This window comes from Marmota monax, unplaced genomic scaffold (assembly GCF_021218885.2).
Source record: "Marmota monax isolate L192 unplaced genomic scaffold, Marmota_monax_Labrador192_F-V1.1 WCK01_AAM20220418_F8-fsc00166, whole genome shotgun sequence".
NCBI classification, from domain to species: Eukaryota; Metazoa; Chordata; class Mammalia; order Rodentia; family Sciuridae; genus Marmota; species Marmota monax.
The window spans coordinates 949,003-972,962 of NW_026693344.1; the positions used below are offsets into that span (position 1 = coordinate 949,003).

A 23,960-nucleotide genomic window follows, 5' to 3' on the forward strand; every position below is an offset into this window, starting at 1 on the left:
GTAATGTATAGCATAATTGAATATAATGGGCATGCTAAATATTGACTACATTGGTTAGAAGTGACAATAATAAAATTTCAACCTCAGTTTGATGTATCGAGTCATAGCCAGGACTAGAAGGGACTTTTAAGAGTTTATCTCTTTGAACATAATCATTATGTAAATGGGAAATTGAGGTTTAGAAAGTTTAAATGACTTCTCCAAATTATATAACTAGTTAGAGGTATAGCCAGTTCTTAAATATAACTTCCTGAGACTCATCCACTTTTTACACCTTAGTGCCTTTTTTAACATGAAAAATTAGAAGCTTACAGTTAAGTCTTTTCAGGCAAGTGCAGATTTTTTTTTTGTTGTTTTTATCCCCCCATATATTAGTTTTATAATTTACAAAATCTTAGGGTTTTGCTCTTTTTTTAATACATAGGTACTATAAATGTGGAAATTACCTTTTACTTTAGGTGCATTTTCAGTGTACTAAGTAGAGGGGTTTAAACATTATTTTGCTATAAAATTGTTTTGAGGATCTTTTTGTAAATAATGTATTTACCAATATTTATTAATTATGCATCATAGGTTACAGATACATTTCACACAGTTTTATAACTTGCTGTAGTGGGGACACCCTTTTTATTTATTAGCCAATGTTTTAAAATTGTGCATATTTGCATTTTGCATATTTCAGATATTTCCTTAATTTAAGTACTCAGATATTTATCCAAACATTATTGCTATGGGATTTCCTGCAGAAAGACTTGAAGGCGTATACAGGAACAATATTGATGATGTAGTAAGGTAAGAACTCTTTTGATTTTTTTTATTTCAAATATTGATGTATTATATTTATATTATCACTTAGAAAAAATTTCCAAAACACAAAAAAGAAAAACATTGTGGTGTAGGCTTTATGATGTTCTGTAACTCCTTTTTTTAACTTACTATTTTTAACTTAATGTTAACTCAGTGGACTACAGCTTATTTGATGAGAACCTAATTAAGTACTTAGATGATGTGATTTCTTAGATTCCGTAAAATGCCTCTCACTAGGTTAGTGCCTGGATTCCATTACAATATTTTTGTCTTTTTGTTTTTCCACAGTTGGGGATTAGGCTGAAAATCCTTGGGTAGATTAAATACTATGTAGTTTTTTGTAGAACAGCTTTTAATGGGGCACACCTGTACCAAGAATCTGAAAAGTGTTTGGCACAATGGTTAAAGAAAGGAATTGCTTGGCATTCGAAGCCTAGATTAATCATTGAACACTTTTGCATAATTTTCTAAGTATAATTATTATTCAGTTCATAACAGTGTCTTTCTCAAGACCCACTTAAATATTACTTTTTTTAATATTTATTTTTTAGTTTTAGGTGGACACAGTATCTTTATTTCATTTTTATGTGGTGCTGAGGATCAAACCTAGTTCTCACGTATGCCAGGAGAGTGCGCTACCACTTGAGCCATATCCCCAGCCCCTTAAATATTACTTTTTAAAACATTTATGACCCAAGACTACATGGGAATTTGTCTGCTGTGCATAATCTTAATTTTTTTCTGATTTCAGAAGAAAAATATAAATTCATGACTAAATTAACACTAAATTGTCAATATAAACTTTAATGACTTTAAAAGTTAAAATTCTGGATTTCATATACTCTTTCATAAATGTCTTTGTGTAGCCTTTTAATTTAAATAGTTGGTGATTGTGGGAATTAAGTTTTGGAATGGTGGGAAAGTACTTTGTAATTTATAAAGCATCATACAGATGTAGAATCCTTTTATAATATTTGCATAAGTATATAACTATTAAGCCCTTTTATGAGCTGCATGTAAGTTGCTTTTTTAAGTGGTTAATTTTTAGCAACTTGATTGGAACTATAGTCTATTTACATTTTTGAAGTACTGAGTTGCGTTCCGTTCAATTTTTTTGGCATTTATTGTGTTCAGAATTAGATATCATTATCATCTCTTTGTACCTTCTATTAAATTTCTAGGTGGTACATGGGAATGTCAGAGGTACTGTTAAGCACTTGAAAATAGGAAAATGAATTTGCCTTCTCATAGTTAGGCAAGACACAGTGCAGGGATGCTACGTAACATTGTAGACCCATGGAAGCAGCAGCTAGATATAGCTGTCAGTGATACTAACACACCTAAAGAAAATGGAGTAGGCCATAAGAAAAAAAAAAAATGAGGAAGGTAAATTTTGAATCATGAGAGGTGGCAAGTCTGGGACATGAATAGTACCATTGATCACTAGACATGTATTTTCAGTTGTGATGCGGAAATGTTTATCAGACTCTTTATGGTCTGAATGAGATATCTCATGATGACTTAATTCATTGGCTTTGTGGTGCACCCCTGAAGTGCCAGTGACTCTAGAGGCTGAGACAGGAGGGTGGAAAGTTTCAGGTTAGCCTCAGCAACTTAGTAAGGCTCTCAACAACTTAGTGATACCCTGTTTGAAAGTAAAAAGGTCTGGGAATGTAGCTCAGTGGTAGAGCGCCCCTGGGTTCAATCCCCAGTTTAAAAAAAAGAAGATTTACTTGACATTACTATAATCCTATACTCAGTCGAGTATTAATTCAATCAAGCCAGATTATTCCTGTAGTCACACTGAAAAAGTATGAGTATTCTGAATAGAGGGCAAGTTTTCTAATGTGTATAAGGTTCTCATGATAAATTAATCTGGCACACTAATTTTTATATTTAGTGTGAATAAGTCACCAAGGGTGACTGATAATCTTTTAGGTTACCGATGGAGTCCAGTTTTTAGAGCTTACACCTTTAGATTATAATAACTTCAAAAAAATTCTGTTGGAAACTATTTTTGTCCCTCATCTTCTAATTTCATAACTCCTGTCTTTATGCCTTTGAATTAAAAGATTCACATATTTACTTTACAAAGTAAAGTAACCAAAGTTGAAATTTATTCTGTGTATCTTTATGTAGTTTGTTTTATTTAGGCTTCTGTTTTTTTTTTTCCTGAACTTTTTTTCCTAAAAAATCTTGTGTATCTGGATTGTTACTTAGTCAGTGGTTCCTTTAGCCACCTGATCTTGTCACCCATTATAATATTGGTATTAGCCATATCCCTTGCCCTTTTTAATTTTTTATTTTGAGACAGGGTCTTGCCAAGTTGCTTAGGGTCTGGCTAAGTTGCTTACGATCTGGCTAAGTTGCTGAGGCTGTCTTTGAACTTCTGATCCTCCTGTCTCAGCCTCCCAAGTCACTGGTATTACACCCAGCCTTTGTTTTGATTTTTTGATTGGTGAGTAAATGGCCAGTAAGACATTGATAGTTTCTGTTACTCAGTCTCCTCCCCTTTTATAACCAAAAGGATGAACAGTAACCAGGAAGGAAGATGTAGTGTTTTCTATAAACTAAAATGAAAGCATAATTTCTAATAATATTCCTGTTAGGATTGAGTTCTCCAAGGGATCAGTTGATGTATCCAGTGCCTAAATAGCTATTTTTGGTTGCTTCACACTGTATCAGCCACATTTGTAATAATCACTAGTGACTTTATTTTTGGTTCAAAGTTGATAACGCCTCAGTGGAAATGTTTCATTTTCACATACCTTTTGCTTTTGTGTTAAAATCATTTTCAGTTAGATTTTTTCTTTGCCTTCCCTTTGTGTCAAGATATCCAAAGGGCATTTAAAATTATTCCCTTTTCTCTAATTCCATAGTTTCCCTGTGATTTTCCCACCCATCAGAAAATGTTGTGCAGAGTCTGGTCTTTGTGGTCATCATTACATCATTTCCTTGAGTAAAATAAACTTAAATTTCAAATATATTCATGCTTAAACTATCCATTATTATTTAATTATATATTTGTAATGATCCAGTATTATTATTGATAAGGGTGCATATTTTGTTATGGCAATGTGAGAATTTACATTTGAGATACTCAAAGTATTTTTGAGGCAAATATTTACCGATATTTAACTTCTCCATTTGAGATAACCATCAAGAATCAGGAATTAATGTAAAAAAAAAATCAAGGGAAAGGGGGAAAGTGAACCAAACTAAATTTTTTTTTTTTTTTTAAACATCTTAACTGCAAATGTTTTGCTTCATAAGCATTCAGAACTGAAAGAGTAGGACAGAGACATCTCATAGAAGGGGAATTAAAGAGCTAATAACTCTTCCAAAGTTCCTTTTCCTCTTAACTACTATCTTTTCTCCTCCTTATTTCTTGCCACTAAGTTCTTGCATTTGCTTCGTGGTAATATGAAAGTTTTCTTCAGATAATTGATTATTTTTTTTATATGTATCTTAATGTTGTTCCTTGGGCTAATATTTTAATTATCTAATTTATATGTGATCTGGTATAAATCTAAAGAGTTTAATAAATTGGTGCTTCATGTGTTTAAGAGGCGTAGTTTGAGAACTGTTAAGTCCCTAATAAATCAAAATATAAGTTTAATAATGATGAACTGGCTTTCCTACTGTAGAACTTTTGCAATTCATTGTGAATCTTCCAAGAGTAAGATTGTAGTATGTAACTTTTCTTTTTTCCTTTTCATTTCTTTTCCTTCCACCTCCTTTTTCTTTTCTTTTTTTTTTTTTTGTGGTATATTAAATATTTTTTCAAAACAGTGTATCATGGAGCATAATTTGGGAAATGTTGAAAATGAAAAAAATGCTTTCCTCTTTTCTGGATCTATAGGAAATTATTCACTTCCTTTTTTATTGGAAAGTTTTTTGTGGGAAGATTCTTTAAGTTATTAAAAGGAAATACTTGGAGCTCAGTCTTCTGACATGTAATAATTAAAAAAAAAAAAGACTTATCCATTGTTTTATATGCTGAGCTTCTTTACCCATTCTAAGTATTTGTATTACAGGTTTAAGAATCTATGTTCTTCCTTAATCTGTTATATACATTTTCTTTCTAAAGAAACTTTTCAAATGTTTTATTAATTCTATATTCATCTCTCAGTCGCACTGAATCTTATGTTGGTTTTCTCTTCTTTCTTCCTTCTCTTCCTCCGTGTGTGTGTGTGTGTGTGTGTGTGTCTCCTCTCTCTCTCTCTCAACTTATTTGGTGGGGATCAAACCCAGGGGTTTGTGCAGGCAAGTTCTATACTACTGAGCTATACTTGTAGCCCATAAGTGGATTTTCATTAACAAGGATATGTTTTGCCCTAAACATTATCATTATTGGCTATTCTGTTAAAAAGAGAATTTGAAAAGAGATTAGAAGCAGACTTAAAAATAATTTAGAGAAAGGAATATTAGGTCCATTTAACCTTTTTAACAGTTTCTGACCCCCCCCCCCCTTATATTGTCTCCCTGTTTCCCACTTTTTTCCTTTATTGCAGAAATTCACATAACGAAATACTTATTTTACAGTGTATGATTTCTGTGACATTTAGTACCTTCACAATACAACTACCACCTTTGTCAAATGGCAGAACATTTTTTGGCCGCTCCAAAAGATAACTCTTTTTTCCATTGTCTGCCTTGGTTTTCTCCTCCCCTAACCCTTCTTTACTCTCTCCTCCACCGTCCCCTGCCCTCAATAAGGACCTTCAATGGAATAGACAGTGTTTATAACAATGTTTATATTTATTTTGGGAACCAATTTACTTTTGGTATTTTAATAGTAGATAACATTTTTCATGGATTTATTTACATACTAATTACATGTATAACTTGTATAAGTTGTTTACATGTGCCGTTATATTAAATCTCTACAGTAAATCTATCCCTATTAAAGGAAGTTTAACTGGGTCTGTTAGATTCCAAAGCTGATAATGTGTTCATTTCTGAGAGATGAACATAGAATTAATAAAACATTTGAAAAGTTTCTTTAGAAATAAAAATGTATATAACAGGCCATTAAGGAAGAACATAGATTCTTAAACCTGTAACACAAATACTTACAATGGGTAAAGAAGCTCAGCATATGAAACAATGGATAAGTCTATTTTTTTTTTTTTTTTTAAATTATTGCAAGACTGAGCTCCAAGTATATAATAACCACAGCTGGTAAATAGTGAGGTTGAAAGTTTGAATCTGGGTCTGTTAGATTCCAAAGCTGATTTTTAAAATAATTATATTATTTCATATACCTGAGGACAAAACCTATAAACTCCTGGGCTAGTCTAGCCTGTTCATTTCCCTTGGCTTAATACAGTGTTGGTCCACACATAGTGTTAAAATTGGAATTTATTGTCTATACTTAAAAATAATCAGGAAGGTTTATGTAAAAGGCTGTATTTCTAATTTCTTTTAAAAAGTTGAAGGATCTGCCAAAACTCTGTTCACATGGCATTTGAGATTGTAATGTTGATTCTGTATAAATTCATAAAATCAATAATTAAGTCTATGTGTATGAGCTTTTGCTTTGTTAATACACATATAGCCTGCTTTAGATACTCAGTATTGTAGAATAGTATTTGTGAATTGTATTATTTAAGAATGTACTGTAGAATCATTGTGTAGAGGTCTACTTTTATTCAACAGGCTTCATAAAGAGAAAAAAAGGAGAGCCAGGCAGGATGGCACACATCAGTAATCCCAACAATTTGAGAGGTTGAGACAGGAGGATCACAAATTGGAGGACAGCCTCAGTAGATTATTAGTGAGGCTCTCAACAACTTAGTGAGACCCTGTCTCAAAAAAAGGAGGACTAGGGATATACTTCAGTGGCAAAATGCCCCTGGGTTCAATCTCCAGTACAAAACAAACAAAAAACCAGAACAACAACAATCTAGGAGGGGAGATCATGAAAGAATTAATACTGGAAATTTTTTTTAGGATTCAGATTTCTCGATAGAAACTACCTGCATAGTATCAAGCAGAATAAATGGAAAAAGGGCCCATGCTAGGCAAGTTATTATGAAATTTGTTTTAAAACACTAGAAATAAAGAGACTATCTTAAAAGTATTTTAGGATTCTTTATAGGAGAGATTAGGAACATGATTGACATCTGTCTTCCTGGTAGGAAAATTAAAGGATGAAGATGGTGGCACACTACCTCAAAAGTTCTGTTTGTAGCCTAGAATTCTCTAGGTGAAACCTTCCAGAATGAGAGAAAATGCTCTTGAATTCAAAACAATGGGATCAAGAAATCCGACAAGAACAACATAGTGAGGGCTCCTGGTTTGAGAAGTCTGAGTCCATAACTGATTCCATAGCTGTGAGACAGAACATCATGGCAGAGGGGTGTGGCAGAGGAAAGCAGCTTAGGACATGGCAGCAAGACAGAAAGTAGTGAGTAATGCTTGCAAAGCACAAAATCTAAATCCCAAAGGCATTCCACCAGTGACCCCCCCTCCTCCAGTCACACCCTACTTGCCTAGAGTCTGTCAGTCCATATGAGATTAATTTATTGATCAAGTTGCAGCTTTGATAATTCACTCACTTTACCTCTGAACATTTCTGCATTATCTTACTCCTGAACTTTTGGGGACATCTTCATATCCAAACCATAACAAACATTTCTTAGGAGTGTTTTAGAAGATATGCTTTCAGGAAACAAAGGAATAAACTGAGGAAAGGAGAAGGGTCAGAAGCAATAAAGGAAAGCCCATAGATGACAACTGAACTACGAGCTAAAGAGCTACCAGCTCTGTTTGGAACAGGGGGCCAGAAGACTTCAGGAAAGAAAATTGAACTGATAGGTGAATGTTGAAATATTTGGGGGGAAAATGAAGTAGATTCTTAGAAAACTGAACAAATTTAGAAAAATGTACTAGTTAGCTGGAGGGGAGGGGCGGTGTATACCTGTAATCCTAGCAGCTTGGAGGCTGAAGCAGGAGCATTGCAGTTCAAAGGCACCCTCAGCAATTTAGCCCCAAACAAAACCAAAACTCCCAAACCAATTAGCGTTTCTTGATTTAACCCCAAATTGTGATATTACTATTAGTTGGATTTTAAAATAAGGAAGGTACGAGGGTACAACTAATTGTGCAAGCCAGCCCTACCATGATAGGAAAGACGTAGGTAATAAATCCATAGCAAACAATATAATGAATAATATTTAGAAATACTGAATTAAGTATCTCTGGGGAGAAGCAGAAATAAGAATATGATTATGAATAGGGCCAGAGGAGAGTAATTTTTTTATTGTAGTAATATATATTTTTATATATAAAAAGATAAAATTTGCCATTTAGATGTTTTTGAGTGTACATGTGACATTAAGCACATTTACATTGTTTTGTAACTGTTACCACTATACATTTCTAGAATATTTTCATCATCCCATGCTGAAACCCAAGTTTATTAAATAGTAACTATCTCCTCTCCACTCAGTTACTAGTAACCATTGTTCTACTTTCTGTCTCTATGTGTTTTGACTTTTCTACAAATGGAATCATGCAATATTTGTCTTTTTGTGACTGACTTATTTTACTTAACATGTGTCCAAGGTTCATCCATTTTGTAGCATGTATTAGAATTAACTTTTAAAAGCTGAACAATAAATATTTCATTGTATGTGTATGCCACATTTTGTTTGTCCATCCATCCATTGATGGACACTTGGGTTCCTTTTGGTTGTTGTGAATAATTCTGAATGTGTTGCTTTCAGTTCTTTTGGGTATATACCCCCCAAAATGAAATTGCTAGATAATACAGTAATTTGATAAAATTTTTGAGAAACTGCCATATTGTTTCTTACAGTGACTGCACCGTTTTATGTTTCTTTTTTCCGGTGATGGAACCCTAGGCCTTGCATATGACAGGGCAAGCGCTTTACCACTGAGCTACATCCCCAGCCCACCATTTTACACTTCCACCCGTGGTTTACAATGATTCCAATTTCTCAATATCCTCACTAACTCTTATTTTAAAAGTAATAGCCATTCTAGCAAGTGTGAAGTGGCATCACTACGGTTTTGATTTGCATTTCCTTAATAATTGGTGATGTTGAACATTTTTATGTACTTAACTGTTGTATATCATCTTTGGAGAAATGTCTGTTCAAGTCCTTAACCCATTTATAAATTGGGAGTTTTGGTTTTTTTTGTTTTTAATTTTAGGAGCTCTTTTGGATATGAATCCCTTATTAGATTCTTCCATTCTCTGAGCTGCTTTTTTGCTTTGTTAGTTGTATCCTTTGCTGTGCAGAAACTTTTTAGTTTGTTAAAGTAAAATTTGTTTTCTTGGATGCGCTTTCAAGTGTCATATCCACGAAATCATTTCCAAATTCATATCATGAACCATGAATACTCCTGTTTTTGTCTTTTAAGAGTTCTATAGTTTTAGCTCTTACATTTAATTAAATATTCTGTATGGTATGAGGTACAGGTCCAGTTTCTCAGTTTTGCATATGGATATCTAGTTTTCCCAGCACCATATGTTGCCATTCTTCTCATTAAATGGGTTTGACATCTTTGTCAATTAATGAAGGACCTACTTTTGAGCTCTCTGTTGTATTTCATTGGTCTCTTTGTCTTTTTTCGAAGACTGCATTATTTCCATTACTGTTGTAAATTTTTATTTCCATTACTGTTGTAAATTTTTGAAATCAGAGTTTCCTTCCTCCATCTCTGTTCTGATATTTAAAGAGATTTTTGGTTGGTTGGTTGTTTTTGGCTGTTCAGGGTACACTTATGTTTACGCATAAGTTTATTACTGATATAGAGGGATTAACTTTTGCCATTTTAGCATTTTTCTCCTGTATGTTTTATGACTTTTCTGTCCCTCATTTTCTGCCTGTCTTTTGTGTTCTTTTAATAGTTTGTAATGAAATGTCTTACATTTTTTATCATTTCCTTTTTGTTTATGTTGTATAGCTATTTTCTTGGTGGATTACATTTAGCATCCAAAAGTTACAATACTAATTTCAATTAGTATTAGTTTGCTTTCTGTAGCATATAAAAATTTATTTCCTATTCAGCTCCATTTCTCCTTTTCTTTCAGCCTTTGATATCACAGAATTACATCCTTATACATTATGTATCAAGATTAATAATTTTTAGTGCATTAGTGTCTTAAGTCATAGAAAACAAACAATGGAGTTACAAAACTAGTTATAATAATACTAGCTTTGATAATTGTTCATATACTTAACCATTTAGCAGAGATCTTTCTTTCTTTCTTTTTTTCCTCCTGTACTGGGAATTGAACCCAGGGATGCTTTCCTTAATCACTGAGCTACATCCATCCCTAGTCTTATTTTTTATTTTTAAATTTTGAGACAGGGTCTAAGTTGCTCTGGGTCTTGCCAAGTTTGCTGAGACTGGCCTTTAACTTGTCATCTTCTTGCCTTCACCTCTGGAATTACTGGGATTACAAGCATGCACTAGCATGCCTGGCTCTTTATTTTTTAATGTGGCTGCAAGTTACTCTTCTCATTTGTGGTTTTGCTTTCTGAGGTTTTAATCAGGGGTCAACCATGGTCTGGAAATAATCAATATTCATCTTTACTCTTTCAGGAGAAAGACCATATTTATATAACTTTTATTATAGTATATTTTGTAATTGTATTTTATTAATATTTTACTGTGCCTAACTTATAAATTAAACTTCATAGATATGTATGTATGTTTAAAAATGAAGACAGTGTTTGTTCTCATGTGTAAGTAAAAAGATTTTTGTATATGGAAATTATTTGAAATAAAATATAGTTTCATTAGAAAGATGTATTTTAGATAACCCAGGTTTTGGGAATATTGCCTTTCTGTTTTTAGTCTCTACTTTCCAAGTATCTATAGGCAAAATTTCCCATTTCCCTTTGGAAAGTGCTGTTTTTTTGCCTTTTTAGCCTTTCTATTGTGTCAGACCTTCAAGACAATGAGCCAACTGTGGGTGTGAAATCTTTGGGAGGAGAGAGGAGGAAGTGGGAGGGACAGCCATGATGAATGTTTCCCTAAGTAATATTCAAGTTCCTTGAAAGAATGTAAACCCTCACCCCCTCACACACTTTTTAAAATGCTGTACTATTTTCTTTTACCCAGATTGTTTATTCTGCTATCAGCCTGACTGTTGCTCACAGTATTAGCTAAGAAATCATGAAGTTCAGTTTTTAGAGAGGCATATGATTTCTATAACGCTCACTCAAGCTATAGGAAAGTAATGGGGGCAAAAAAGGAAGTTTGAGTTCTTGGTTGAAAAGGATAGAAAGGGACTAATTAAACTTAGTTAGAAAGGAATTTTTTTGAAAAGTACTAGGCAGCTTATAGCTTGAGAACCTGGTTTAGAAGTTGGACAGAAGCTCAGGGAAGCAAAATATGACCAGGAGGTTGTAACAAGATCAGTCTGCTTAGACTGTTGCTGCTTGGATGCTTGCTAAAGCACAGGTACTGCTGCCATGACTATATATTGGTGACTGTGCTCATGAACTCTCAGCAACACCGGTCATGTCTATGAAGAATCCCTAACGTCTGCCTGTTGCCCTTACGCACTAAAATTCAGTGTCCAAAGCAGAAGGGCCTAATTGGCCTCAGGCCTGTACATGTGATGAAAGATGAAGAAAGAAATACCTTCTTCTGATCTCTTGAACTTCTCTCCAGATTGCAACGGTGTTTGATTGCTGAGCAGCCTAAAGATGATAAATGTCCCCTATAAATTTCTCCTACTTTATATTCTTGACCTTCAGACCCTATTCCCAAACATTTATTAAAATTTTTTTTAAAATGATTTTATTGTTCATAAACTTTTTAAAGAGCAAATGCAAAAATATTGCACACTATTCTACATCTCCTTTTTACATTCGATCAATATATCTTTTATATTGGCGTGGACATCTGCTGTTATTTTTTTTTTTTGACTACCTTTAATTTCATTTTATAATCATACCATAATTAACACTGCCATAAGATGAATATTTGTTTCCTTTTTTTTTTTTTTTTTGCCATGAAAACAGTGCTCTAATAAATATCTTCACATGAGTATCTTGGTGTTATTTTGCAAATGTATTCTTAAAGGAAAAGCTGTGGAGTTGCTAGGTCAATTGAGTCCATGATTTAAACTTTTGCCTTAAAAAATGGCATTGTATATTAATGCCAAAATGTTTGAGTGCTTCCTCCCTTCTTTACAACCTCTATAGACATTTAACTTTTTGTAGTTTGTTGGCAAAAAGTGTGATTTGATTAACTTTCTTGTGAGGTTAAGTGACTTTTTGCTGTTTTATTGGCAGTATATATTATATATTTTTGTTGGGGTATGTTTATGTGTGTACTGACCCTGTCTTCAACTTGTTTTTTTTTTTCCCCCCAGATTTTTTTTTTCTTAATGATTTTTTTAAACGAATTCTCTTAAAAATAAGGAAAATTCTTTGTGCAGGCAGTCTTATAATGTCTTGCGTCTCTTGGCCATTTGAATTCTGTGACTACAAAAATAAGCAGTGAGTTGGATGCAGTGGTGCATGCCTGTAATCCCAGCACACCTATGATCTCAGCAGTTTGGGAGGCTGAGGCAGGAGGATTGTGAGTTCAAAGCCAGTCCCAGCAAAAATAAGGTGCTAAGCAACTCAATGAGACCCTGTTGGTAAATAAAATACAAAATAGGGATGGGGATGTGGCTCAGTGGTTGAGTGCCCCTGAGTTCAATCCCCTGTAAACCGCGCCCCCTCACCCCCACAAGTAGTGAGATTTCTAGTAGTGAATAGCTGTCAACATTTGGAATTCTAATTTCTTTATGGTTCTGTTGGGTCTACTTTCCCCTTCCTCAGCCTTTTATTTTAATACCATTTCTATGTTCTTTATAAATACTACCATTTTGTATTCATCTATGATTATTTTCTCCTATTTTTGGCCATTATAAATGTTATCTTTTAAATCTAAGCTCTGTAAGTAAGTCTTCATAGCTAAATTGGTTGGTCTTCTAAAAAGTTTGTCTTTTTAAAAACTAGAATTATTTGTAGTTGTTTGTACAAAATTTTAGTTGTTAAATCCTCTTCATAGCCTTTCCTTTTATGTTGCTTATGAATTCATAGCCTGTTATTTAAATGAAGCTTTTGAAATCTGTTTAACTGATCTGTATCATATCTAACTATGCCAGTATTTCCTTCCTTGTCTGACGTGAACTCTAAAATTATATGAACACTTTCTCTCTGTTTCCTGGCATTTCCACTCAAACTTGTTCCTCATTCTTTGTTGAAAATATATTCAAAGTTGTAGTTTCCTTCTTTATTTTCATTAATCAAATGATAAAATTAACCAAGCATATCAAGAACTTGACAGAAAACTGCATTTTGTTAAAAATTGTGAAGTCCCTAATTATTAGTGTATTCCTGTTTTCCAATTTTATGCTTTATTTCAAGAATATACCATTTCCATACATGAGTAGGAGGCATGGGTATGATGTTCAGTGAATTTTTAAAGATCTCTGAACCCAGTAGACACATGTAGCTATTTATGTTTGAACTTACAAGAATTAAGTGACTCATTCATTTGCACTAGCTACATTTCAAGTATGCAGCAGCTACATGGGGCTACATATGTATTGGATAGCACAGTTCTACAACATTTTCATCATTGTGGAAAGTCATTGGATATATACTTCTAGATAATCAGTGCTGTTCTGCTGCTTATTCTTAAAAGTTCTAATCCTTAAGATGATGATTTCCTTTTTATTGCTGTCCCCTAGTATTAAAATAAATTTGAGAATTTTTTAAAAAGTAGGTTGCATTTTACCAACTGATATTTATAAATCAGGCTATTCGTCTTACTTTTTTATTGCTCAATTTTATTGAGGAGTAAAATGTACCCTAAAAAGTATACTGTTCAATGAATTGACATGTAACCATACCTACCCATCCACCCATGCAAATATCACCATTATCAAGATTTAGTTACAAGAAGTTTCCTTGTACCCATCTGTGTCACCTGCTTTCTATCATTGTAGATAAATTTTGCCTATTCTAGAATTTTTTATAAATATTGTCATATGGTATGCACTCATTTTTTAGCTGGTTTCTTTCTCTTAGAGTAGTATTTTAAAAATTTTCTTTGGTCTGGGATTGTGGCTCAGTGGTAGAGCGCTTGCCTCGCAAGTATGAGGCACTGGGTTCGATCCTCAGCACCACATAAAAATAAATAAACAAAATAAAGGCATTGTGTCCATCTACAACTAAAAAAATATTAAAACAATTTTTTTTTCTTTGTTGCTTGTTAACAGTATAGTCTTCCCTTGGTTTCCATAGCATTGGTTCCAGGACCCTCCTGCTTATACCAAAATTCTCAAGTCCCTTATATAAAATAGTGTAGTATATGCATATATGTTCTCTCTCTCTCCCTACACACATACACACACACACACACACACACACACACACATATATTTTAAACAGTACTAGGAATGGAACTCAGGAGCACTCTAGTACTGAGCTACATCCCCAGCTGTTTTCTTTTGAGACAGGGTCTCATTAAGTTGCTATGGCTGGTCTCGAACCTGCAGTCCTCCTGACTCAACTTCCCAAGTAGCTGGGATTACAGGCATGTGCCTCCTCACCCAGCTCTTTTGTATATTTTAAATCATCTCTAGATATTTACAACACAATGGAAGTGCTATATAAATAGTTGTGATACTGTATTGTTTAGGAAATAATGACAAGGAAAAAGAAATACATGTAACCCTCCCTCTTCATCTGCCATTGGTTGAATCTACTGATGTGAAACCCATGACATGGAAAGTTGTTGACTGTCATTTTTTTTTGTACCTGGGATTGAGCCCTGGGGCACTTATCCACTGAGCTCCATCCCCAGCCCTTTTTAAAAATATATATTTATTTTAGTTGTAAATGGACCTTTATTTATTTATGTATGGTGCTCACACATGCTAGCAAGCACTCTATCACTGAGCTACAACCCCAGCCCTTCCCAGCCCTCTTTTAAATTTTTATTTAGAAACAAGGTCTTGCTGGGTTACTTAGGGCCTTGCTAAGTTGCCAGAAGCTAGATTGAACTGGCCATTCTTCCTTAGCCTCCCAAACTGCTGGAATTACAGGTGTGGGCCACCAGTCCAGTCTTCTGTGATTTGTTTTTGTTGCTAATTCATATTGTATGGACATGGCATAATTTATTTATCCATTCACCTGTGGTGAACACTTGTATTGCTCTCAGGGTTTATCATGAGCAAAGTTGGTATGAGCATTCGTGTACAAGACTTCAGGAACATATTTTTGTTTCTGTTGATTAAATACTTAATGGCATAGAATAGAGATTCCACAAAAAAATTTTTGACAAAGATGCTGAGATTAAGTTGGTACGGGAAGGAGAGTCTTTTTTTTTTGGCAGGGTTAAATGTTTATTAAACCAAGCTTTAAATTATACATCCACTTATAGTCTGTAAACAAATACAGTACACATGTAAGTAAATGGGCAGCAAATTAGAACCAGTGGAAAAACTAAAGTTCCCTTTGCACACTGGCACCTCACCAGAACACCCTCCGCAGGCCAGCAGCACAGGGCTGTGCTGGAGTTAAGGGTGAGATGAAAGAACCAGAGGGTGAGTTCCACTCCATCCCGAGGGTGGGTGTCAAGACGGGCATCTGTTCCACACCAGGCAGGGTGGACCACAGCAAGGCCACAGGGTAGTTTTTACATTCACAGATTGGCTGAAATAGTACAAATGAACTTCCTAATCTCAGTGTCTCCCTCCCTATCACCATCATTAGTAAGAAGTGTGAATTAAAATAAATGACGGACCACAGGTGGTTACAAAAATAGATGACTCAGAGTAATAAATATCTATAAGTAGCAGAACATAAACTTATATAAAATTTACCTTTTCCCATAATGTGCAGATTATTGTAAGTATGTTTGAGAGGTATGGTCAGCAGAATTCACAGTGGTAAGAAGGGATTTTTTTTTTTTTTTTTTGGTACCAGGGAGTGTATCCAGAGGCACTTAACAACACTGAGCCACATCCCCAGCCTTTTTTATACATTTTATTTAAAGACAGGGTCTTGCTAAGGGAAGGAGAGTCTTTTAACAAACAACACAGAAAACGAAATAAAACTTGATGTATAACTCTCATTATACTCAAAAATTAAAATAGATTATAGGCCAAAACATAAAAGTGAAGTTTTAAAGTATAAAACTTACAGATAGCAATATGGAAGAAAATCTCTGGTTTAGTTGAAGATCTCTTTGATATAAGAAATCTTATATTTCTATTTCTTAGACATAGAAAATTACTTTATAAGAAAAAGTGGACAAATTTGACTTCATCAGCATTAAAAACTTATGCTCTTTGAAGAGCACAATTAAGGAAATGAAAGGGCCAAGGACAAAAAGAGAAAAAGATACAAAGTTTACAAAAGAGATAAATATATGGTCAATAAACATTTGAAAAGATGTTTCAAATCAGTCTTGAGGGAAATGAAAATTAAAACATGAAATGCTGTTTGATGTTTACTGGAATGGCTAAAATTTCACAGGATTAACAAGGGTGGCAGGGATGTAGATCAATTGGAAAGCTCAGGCCTATTGGTAAAAGCACAAAATGATTCAACTTCTTTGGAGCAGTGTTTGACTTAGCGCCTCCCTTTTTTTCTGAGGCTGGCTCTGAACTCTTGATCCGCCTGCCTCAGCTTCCTGAGCTGCTGGGATCATAGATGTGTGCCACCATGCCTGGCAACATTTCTTATATTAATTAAAAAATTTTTTTTAGTTGTTGATAGACTTTTATTTTATTTATTTATATGTGGTGCTGAGCATCAAACCCAGTGCCTCACACATTCCAGGCAAGTGCTCTACCACTGAGCTCCAGCCCCAGCCCTCTTATATTACTTTTGATGGCCAGAATTTCTTTGGCGAGTTATAGGTCACTTCTGCTATGGCTTATTTCTTCACCCTTTAGTTTTATACCTCTTTAGAGAGAGTAGATTTTCTTGAGTACTGGGAATCACTATTTTTTCAGTGGGATTATATGAAGCTGTTATTTTGGTTCTTCTGTTATGTATGAGAAAACTACTGTGAAGGTAAGAGTTAAGTTTCACCATCATATTTACTTTGTCATTGGATATATATGGGAGATAGTAGTTAAGGTCTAGGATGTTTGGAGCTAACCTATTTAAATGGGGTTAAAGCAGGAATTATTTATGTATTTAAAAAATGGTTCCATGTATTAGTAATAGCTATAACAATTGTAATTATACTCAGATTCTAAGAGCAAGTGTAGATTAAATGTGAATATAGCAGGGGAAATATATATGGTTCCCAAATAACTACAGAAGGATGTAGCAAATAATTTTGCTTTTCCAGATGCTAATTTTTCTGATTCATCTACTTAGGATTATTGGGAGATATCCAATGTCCTTAGGCTGTTTTTTGAATGGGATATCTTAAAAAGGTTCTCCACTGGGTTTCTCAAGGAGCCTTCATAATTGCAATTGTCAGTACTTGAAGTTACATTACTATTGTTTCTGTAGTAGCTCTGGCAAGTGCTTGACAAATATTTGTTCAGTGAAATTTTGGGAAATACAATCTGCCACACCTTTCTTCTGCTGTCTTCAGTTGAGGCTGTGCAATAGACTTTTCTTCTTAGGTATTAGACTTTTGAAGACTGGATCTTATGTCTTTTAGATTGTCTATTTTTTTTTTTTTTTTTTTTTGAAACTTTTCATCTTTTCACTCATTTTAATCATTTTCCTTTACATTCTTGTACATATTTTGGAACTGGTTCTGTTGACTTTTTTTTCCCCCTCCTTGGTTATGGGTCATATTTTTCTGCTCTGCCTGTCTAGTAAATTTTAATTGATTCTTGAATGTGAAGGGATTCAGATTGTTATTTTCTCTGAGGGTACTGAGATTCATTTTAACAGGCATTTAAATTAATGGTTGATTTGATATTGTTAGGCTTGGTTTTCTTTGTTAAGGTAGGCCTATTTCAGATTTATCTTTTGTACAGTCTTATGGTCCCTACTTCTAAAGTGTGGCCTTTCTGTGGTCTCAGCTGAATATCAGGGGTACTCAGGTCTTTCCTCTCTGGTTGGGCCAGAATTCCAGCTTCTTTTAGTATTGCACTGCCTCTGGTGTCTTCTCATTATAATTTCAGATTCTGCATATATGCAGCCCAGCGCTTTGCCAAAAACCTGAGGTGAAATCTATGCAAACTTGTTTTTCCTTTTTCCTATACATTACCTACCACATCTCTGGCACCCTGCTTTACAGACTCTAGCTGTCTTACCAACTCAGATTTCTAATTCTCTATTCTCTGCCTTTTCACCTCAGCTAAACCTTTTATAACCTACCTGTAACAATTGTAGTGTGAATGAAATATGTAACTTTTATTAGTGATAGTTTGAAGTACTGCTTGTACTATCATATAACATGCTTTTTTTTCACATTCAAGTTCATGGACTCTCTTTCTCCTCCCCATTACACACATATTTTTAGATTTCCTCTCCATTTTCCCTCCTTCTAATAGTTATATTGTAGTTTTGGTTATATTGAGCTTTTTATGTGGTTATTACTAGATAAATGGCATTCCTGGCTAGCAATATAGTATATTGTGACTAATATTTTTTCCTACATATTTAGTTTTCCCTGGAATTACAAAGGTCTCATTTTTTTTTTCTTTTACTTGTTTAGTTTTCTATGTTCTTAATTTTAATTAATTCACAAATTCACCCCAATTTTATAAGTCCACCATGTTTGAGCACATTTGGTGTTCTGTCAGTTTTATCGTCTCCAGGATCTTTCTTATCAGCCCTAACCTGGGTTAATTGCTCTCTAGACTTGCTATATGGAAGTCTTTGATGCCTCTCACCATTATTCTGGGGATTCACCTGTCCTCTCCTGTGAGTTGGATTCTTCAGTTCCTGGAACCTGTCATCAGTTTTCATTGCTTTCTACTCTGGTTTTGGCATATCTTTGTAACTTCCTGGGAAAATATAGGAAAGTAAAATTATTTTAGAGTTTGCTTATTTTAAGATACTTTTATTTTATACTCATTTGATTTATAGACTCTGTCTTGGTGTAGAATTCTAGGCTGAAAATATTTTTCATGAAAATCAGAATGTTTTTCCTAATTTTTTTTAAAGATGTTAGATACAGTGGTATGTGTCTAATTCCAGTGACTCAGGAGGCTGAGGCAAAAGGATCTTAAGTTTGAGGCCAGCTTTAGCTACTTCGTGAGACGCTGTTTCAAAAAAAAAGGCCGTGGATATAGCACAGTGGTAAAGTGTCTCTGTGTTGAATCTCTACTGTTGGCAGGAAAAAGGGGCACTGTCATTTTGATTCCACATTCTTTTTATGCAGATGTTTCCGGCAGTGTTATAGGGTCTTCTTTTTGTCTCTTCAGCATTCAAAAATTTCAAAATTTTACTGGGTATTCATGTCCCTTTTTGTTTGAAAACTCATTTTTTAAATAAAGCTTTCTGTTTATCATTTGTCTTCTACATTTTTTTCTGATAGTTCTTCAGTATTATATTCTTATAACTCTTCAATTACCTACCTCATAAGGTTGAGGATTAAACAAATTTACATACATAGAATACTTTAAATAAGTGTCTGACATGTAGTAAAGACTTGTGGTACCTGTAATTGTTACTGTTTAGTTCCATAATTGTCTTGAGGGCATAGTCTTTGGTTTTGATTCTTTTACTTACTAGTTTTGAGATCTATCTCTTTCCTCTGGAAAATGTGAATAAGCTATCCTCTCAGAAGTTTGTGAGAGGTAAATAAGAGTATATATGTGAAAATGCTAATAACTTTTACAGAGTTAATAGTTGCTGCTTGAATCTTAATGTCAAGCTCTTTGTTTGAAAGAAAACTATGGCTGAATTTTAAGAGTACTAGATTTCTTGTACCTTGCAAATTTGTGTGAGCTAGGTGAACTTGAGTTAAATACTAATGCTGCCTTTTTCAATAAATTATTTCTTACTGCTCAATCTTGTTTTGTTATTCCAAAAAGAGAAGATAAGGAAAATATTCTGTGAAAAGCTCTGGCTTTACTTCAGATTGTATAACTCTATGTAATGTAGTAATTATTTAAGAATGACATGATTATTTATTTGGGTTATTTATTTATTTTTACTTAAAGGTATTCGAGATTAGGAAAAATAGAATCTGTCTTTTGGTTCTTCTCAATAGTTTTTAATGTAATTTCAAATGTTAGCTCATTTTTGTTAATGGTGGCTTTTTGTTTGTTTGTTTTGTTTTAAGGTTTTTGGATTCAAAGCATAAAAACCATTACAAGATATACAATCTGTAAGTATGTTTTCTTATTTGTACGCTTGCAAATATCTTCTAAATAACTAATAAGTGAAAGTTATTTTTTTGTTAGAGTAAGGTAGAGTTAAAGATACATATTTTACTAGAATTGTATTCCTAAAACAATTAGTTGAAGAAGACTGAGAACACTGTTAGATCATTTAGAAAGTGTAGTGATGAGATAAAACAATGTTGGCACAGATTCACGTTACTTGATCTGCTTTAAATGACTTGGCATCTAGCCCACTTTTGAGCCCCTAACCCTGTGGTTATTTGAAGTGTAATCCATAGGAGAGCTCTGTTAAGATGTCTTCCATGGAGGCATTCTCCAGAGTGTACATGATTTTGTTTATTCAGTCTCTTGATCAATTGATTGAAGAAGGTATTAGAGTATTTGGTTTGTAACATAATAAGTTATCTAAAATTGTTGAATTAGATAGTTTCTATTGTCTTGGGCAGGGTTTTAAGGGTTGCCTACTTGATAGAGCTAGTTGACCTTATCTTTAATTTTCTGCTTTTTCTTTTGACTTTGGGAATAGAGACATGAAAGGAAAAAAAGAAGGGAAAGAAGGGAAAAAAATACTTAAATGATTTTGCCCTTGAAGACTATTTTTCCTTCTCAAAGTACTAACCATTTTCTAATTTTTGAAAAATTGGAAAAACATTACATTTTAAAGACTGGTACCTGGCCTTTATTTTTTTTCTATTTATAAATGATTATAATAGAAAAAAATATATAAAGTTATATACTTGGTCACAATTGTTTTTGTAGAGTTATTTATCAAATGTTATAACAAGATTCTCTTATGCCTCCAGTGGACATTTAAATCTTTTACCAAAAAGAATGAAAGATTTTTTATGCCTTGTTCTTTTATAATAATAAAACTCATAGGTACTGGGTGTGGAGTAGACACTAATGTTGTTGTCTAATGAGTTTTCAGTGACTTCTTCAGATTCACAAAGGTGCAAACATTTAGAGCTTGCCAAATGTTAGACATTATGAAACACACTGGGCGTGGGTACAGAAAGGATAAGATACCAGTTCAGTCCTGAGGTAGCTTGTAGTCTAATGTGAAAATTAAAGTATTATAGAAGATGTAATTCTTAAATACAAGAAGGCATTGAAGAGAACAGTAGAAATAGTAATTGTGTTCCATATGACAGTTTTCATAAAGGAAGGATATTTGAGTTGTAGTGAACAGAATCAGTAGGGACTGACTCTTAGGCCAAGGAAGAAGGAAAATGGCATAGCAGAGTGAATAGCAAGTAAGGAGATTGTTGGCATAATAGTGTTTGGAATGTGGCAGATCATTTATTTTTGTCGGATTGTGATGTGTGTATGTGTGCCTGGGGAGTTTCAGTGATAAAACATGCTTAAGTTTAGGTGAGCCCAGTTTACAAATGATCTGTGCATTTAGGGGTCATCTATTCTAGATTAACCTTTCTTATAGTGCCTTGTTGTTGTTTTGTAAGAAAATAAAAACCACATAGCTTTGTGGTTTTTGAACATCTCTATTCAGAAATTGAATTAACAACAACAAAAAAGAATTGTCAAAAGCTGAAATCCATTAAATAGATCTTGTCAGTCTTAGACTCTCAGAATTGGGGATTTGGAATCTTAAAAGGGAGGTCAAAAGACAAATTCTGCAATTGTCATAATTTTATTCTAGTTTAGTATATCTAAAGGGAAGGAAATTGTTTTCATTCCTGTATGTAGTGGCTTCCTGCTTTCTGGAACTTAGGATTTAGGCTTGTACTATTGATGTTGTGGGTCACTTACTACATTATTATGGTTAAAATTGGCTTTGGGGGCTAGCCTGGGAATGGGAATGCCTGATTTGTATTTCTAAACATTGGAATCCCAAGATAATGAAATAACTCTTTATTAGTCTAGAATAGCTTTTAATGCATATTAACTCCCCCTCCTCACATGAAATGTGGACTTTCAGAGCTGGAAAGTACTGAAAGAAATCTTTTAGTATAACCTTCTCATTTTACAAATGGGGAATATGAAGCCTACAGAAGTTAAGAGAGTTAACAGTCATAGTAGCAATCCATCCAATGTTGATGCCAGTGTTCCCTTTATTTTTTGTTTTAACCTCCCCCAATTTTGTTCTCTTCAAAAGTTTCTAGAGCTATCAGTCTGTAGTATGTTTCTGATGTTACTTTCCAACCTTTACCTTCTTTCCACCCCTGCTTATTATATATCTGGTTCTGGGTAAGTGAGTCTAGCATCATTAACAGTTGTTTCTATTTTATTTCTTTAATTTTTAGAATAGTAATTACATGTGATATCTTTTTCTTTGGAAACATACAGATAGGAAGATCTTAAAATATTTACACTAGGTATACCCACATTTAATAATATGTTATGTTTTTTGTAGCAATTGCAATTATGATATACATGGAGGAAGAAGAACTCTTAATGTGAACTTTGTAATAATTAAATATTCATGTCTCTATAGTTTCTTCAGGCTTTCACTAAATTATTTTTAAGACTAGGTAAAATTAGCCTTATAGAATTATCAAAATTTAAGTATACTGATGCTTGTTAAATTAATCAGTATATTTTAGGGTACAAATACTTTTTATTTTTTGTTTTTCCCTCTTTATAATCTATACACTGGTAATGGAAGGAAGGGAGATAGGAATAAAGTCATATATAGTTAACCTTAGTATTCACCAAATGCTAATTTTCAAAAGATTTATATATTTCATTGCTTATTTTGCTGATATACTTAATCCTTTTGTAGTAAAACTTTAGCTAGTATTGATTTTTTTTTTTTTTTGGTGGAGGTGCCGGGGATTGAACCCGGGGCTTTGTACATGTGAGGCAAATACTCTACCAACTGAGCTATATCGCTAGCCCCTCGTATTGATTTTTTTAAAAAATATTTTTTTAATTGTAGATGGACATAATACCTTTGTTTTATTTTTATGTGGTGCCGGGGATTGAACCCAGTGCCTCACACATGCTGGGCAAGTGCTCTACCACTGAGCCACAACCCTGGCCCTCCTCCTATATAAGATAAATGTAGCTATGTTGTAGAGTAAAGAAGAGACTCACCTGCTTAGCTAACTATATGGCAAGTATCACTTCTTTGGAAATTTTTGCTATTCTTATCCCTTTCTTCACTCTGCCTACTACCACTTTAAAAAAAAAAAAAACCCTCAGTACTTCTTCATTTTTCTTGTCTCATATAAGTAGTATAAGGGTAATAATAAAAAATTATATCTTTTGAGTTTTAATTATAAAGATATTGAAATGATTAAATCCCAATTGTTTTCTAAGTATCTTTGATTTTAATATGTTGAGATTTATCACTAATATATCGCAAAAAAATATAAAAGAAATTTTGTTGGGGGGAGTGTTGTGTGTGTGCATACATGTGTTTAGGGAGAGCAGAGTCTTCGTCTTTGCCCTTCTAGCCCTTACCCTGAGCATTTGCACCACCACCAGTCCTAGCTTATACTTTCCAGACCCCCATATTACCTGTAAAGATCATCATAATGTTTTTGTTTTTTATCATCACTGTTAGTTGGCTTTGTATTTTGTGATAAATATTGCTTGAGTAGGAAGGTGGCTTTGATTAAAATTTGAATAAAATTTGTAATTGCTTTCATATTTAAAACTTTTAATGTTTTTTATTCTAAGTAGAAGTATGATGCAGTAATAGAAAATGTTTTGTAACCAGTGATACTGAGCTTGAGTTCTGATTCTTCATTAATATATTGTGATTTGGGGCAAGGTTTTAAATGTTCTGCTTTCTCATAAAAATATGAGGCTAATATTAGTCATTATTACATGTTTGTGAGGATGAAAAAAAACATAAAAATTCTTAGAA

The 23,960-nt window shown here is 33.6% G+C and overlaps 1 protein-coding gene across 1 annotated transcript in view; it reads left to right on the plus strand.

Annotated features, from left to right (window-relative positions):
• Window positions 1-689: 689 nt before the first annotated feature.
• The window catches only part of Pten (phosphatase and tensin homolog), a 60,067-nt gene continuing 36,796 nt past the window's right edge, over window positions 690-23,960 (plus strand). The window contains exons 1-2 of the mRNA XM_046456813.2: window positions 690-792; window positions 20,068-20,112. Coding sequence (XP_046312769.1) covers window positions 731-792; window positions 20,068-20,112 — 107 coding nt within the window. The 5' untranslated portion in view covers window positions 690-730. The remainder of the gene's footprint in view (window positions 793-20,067; window positions 20,113-23,960) is intronic.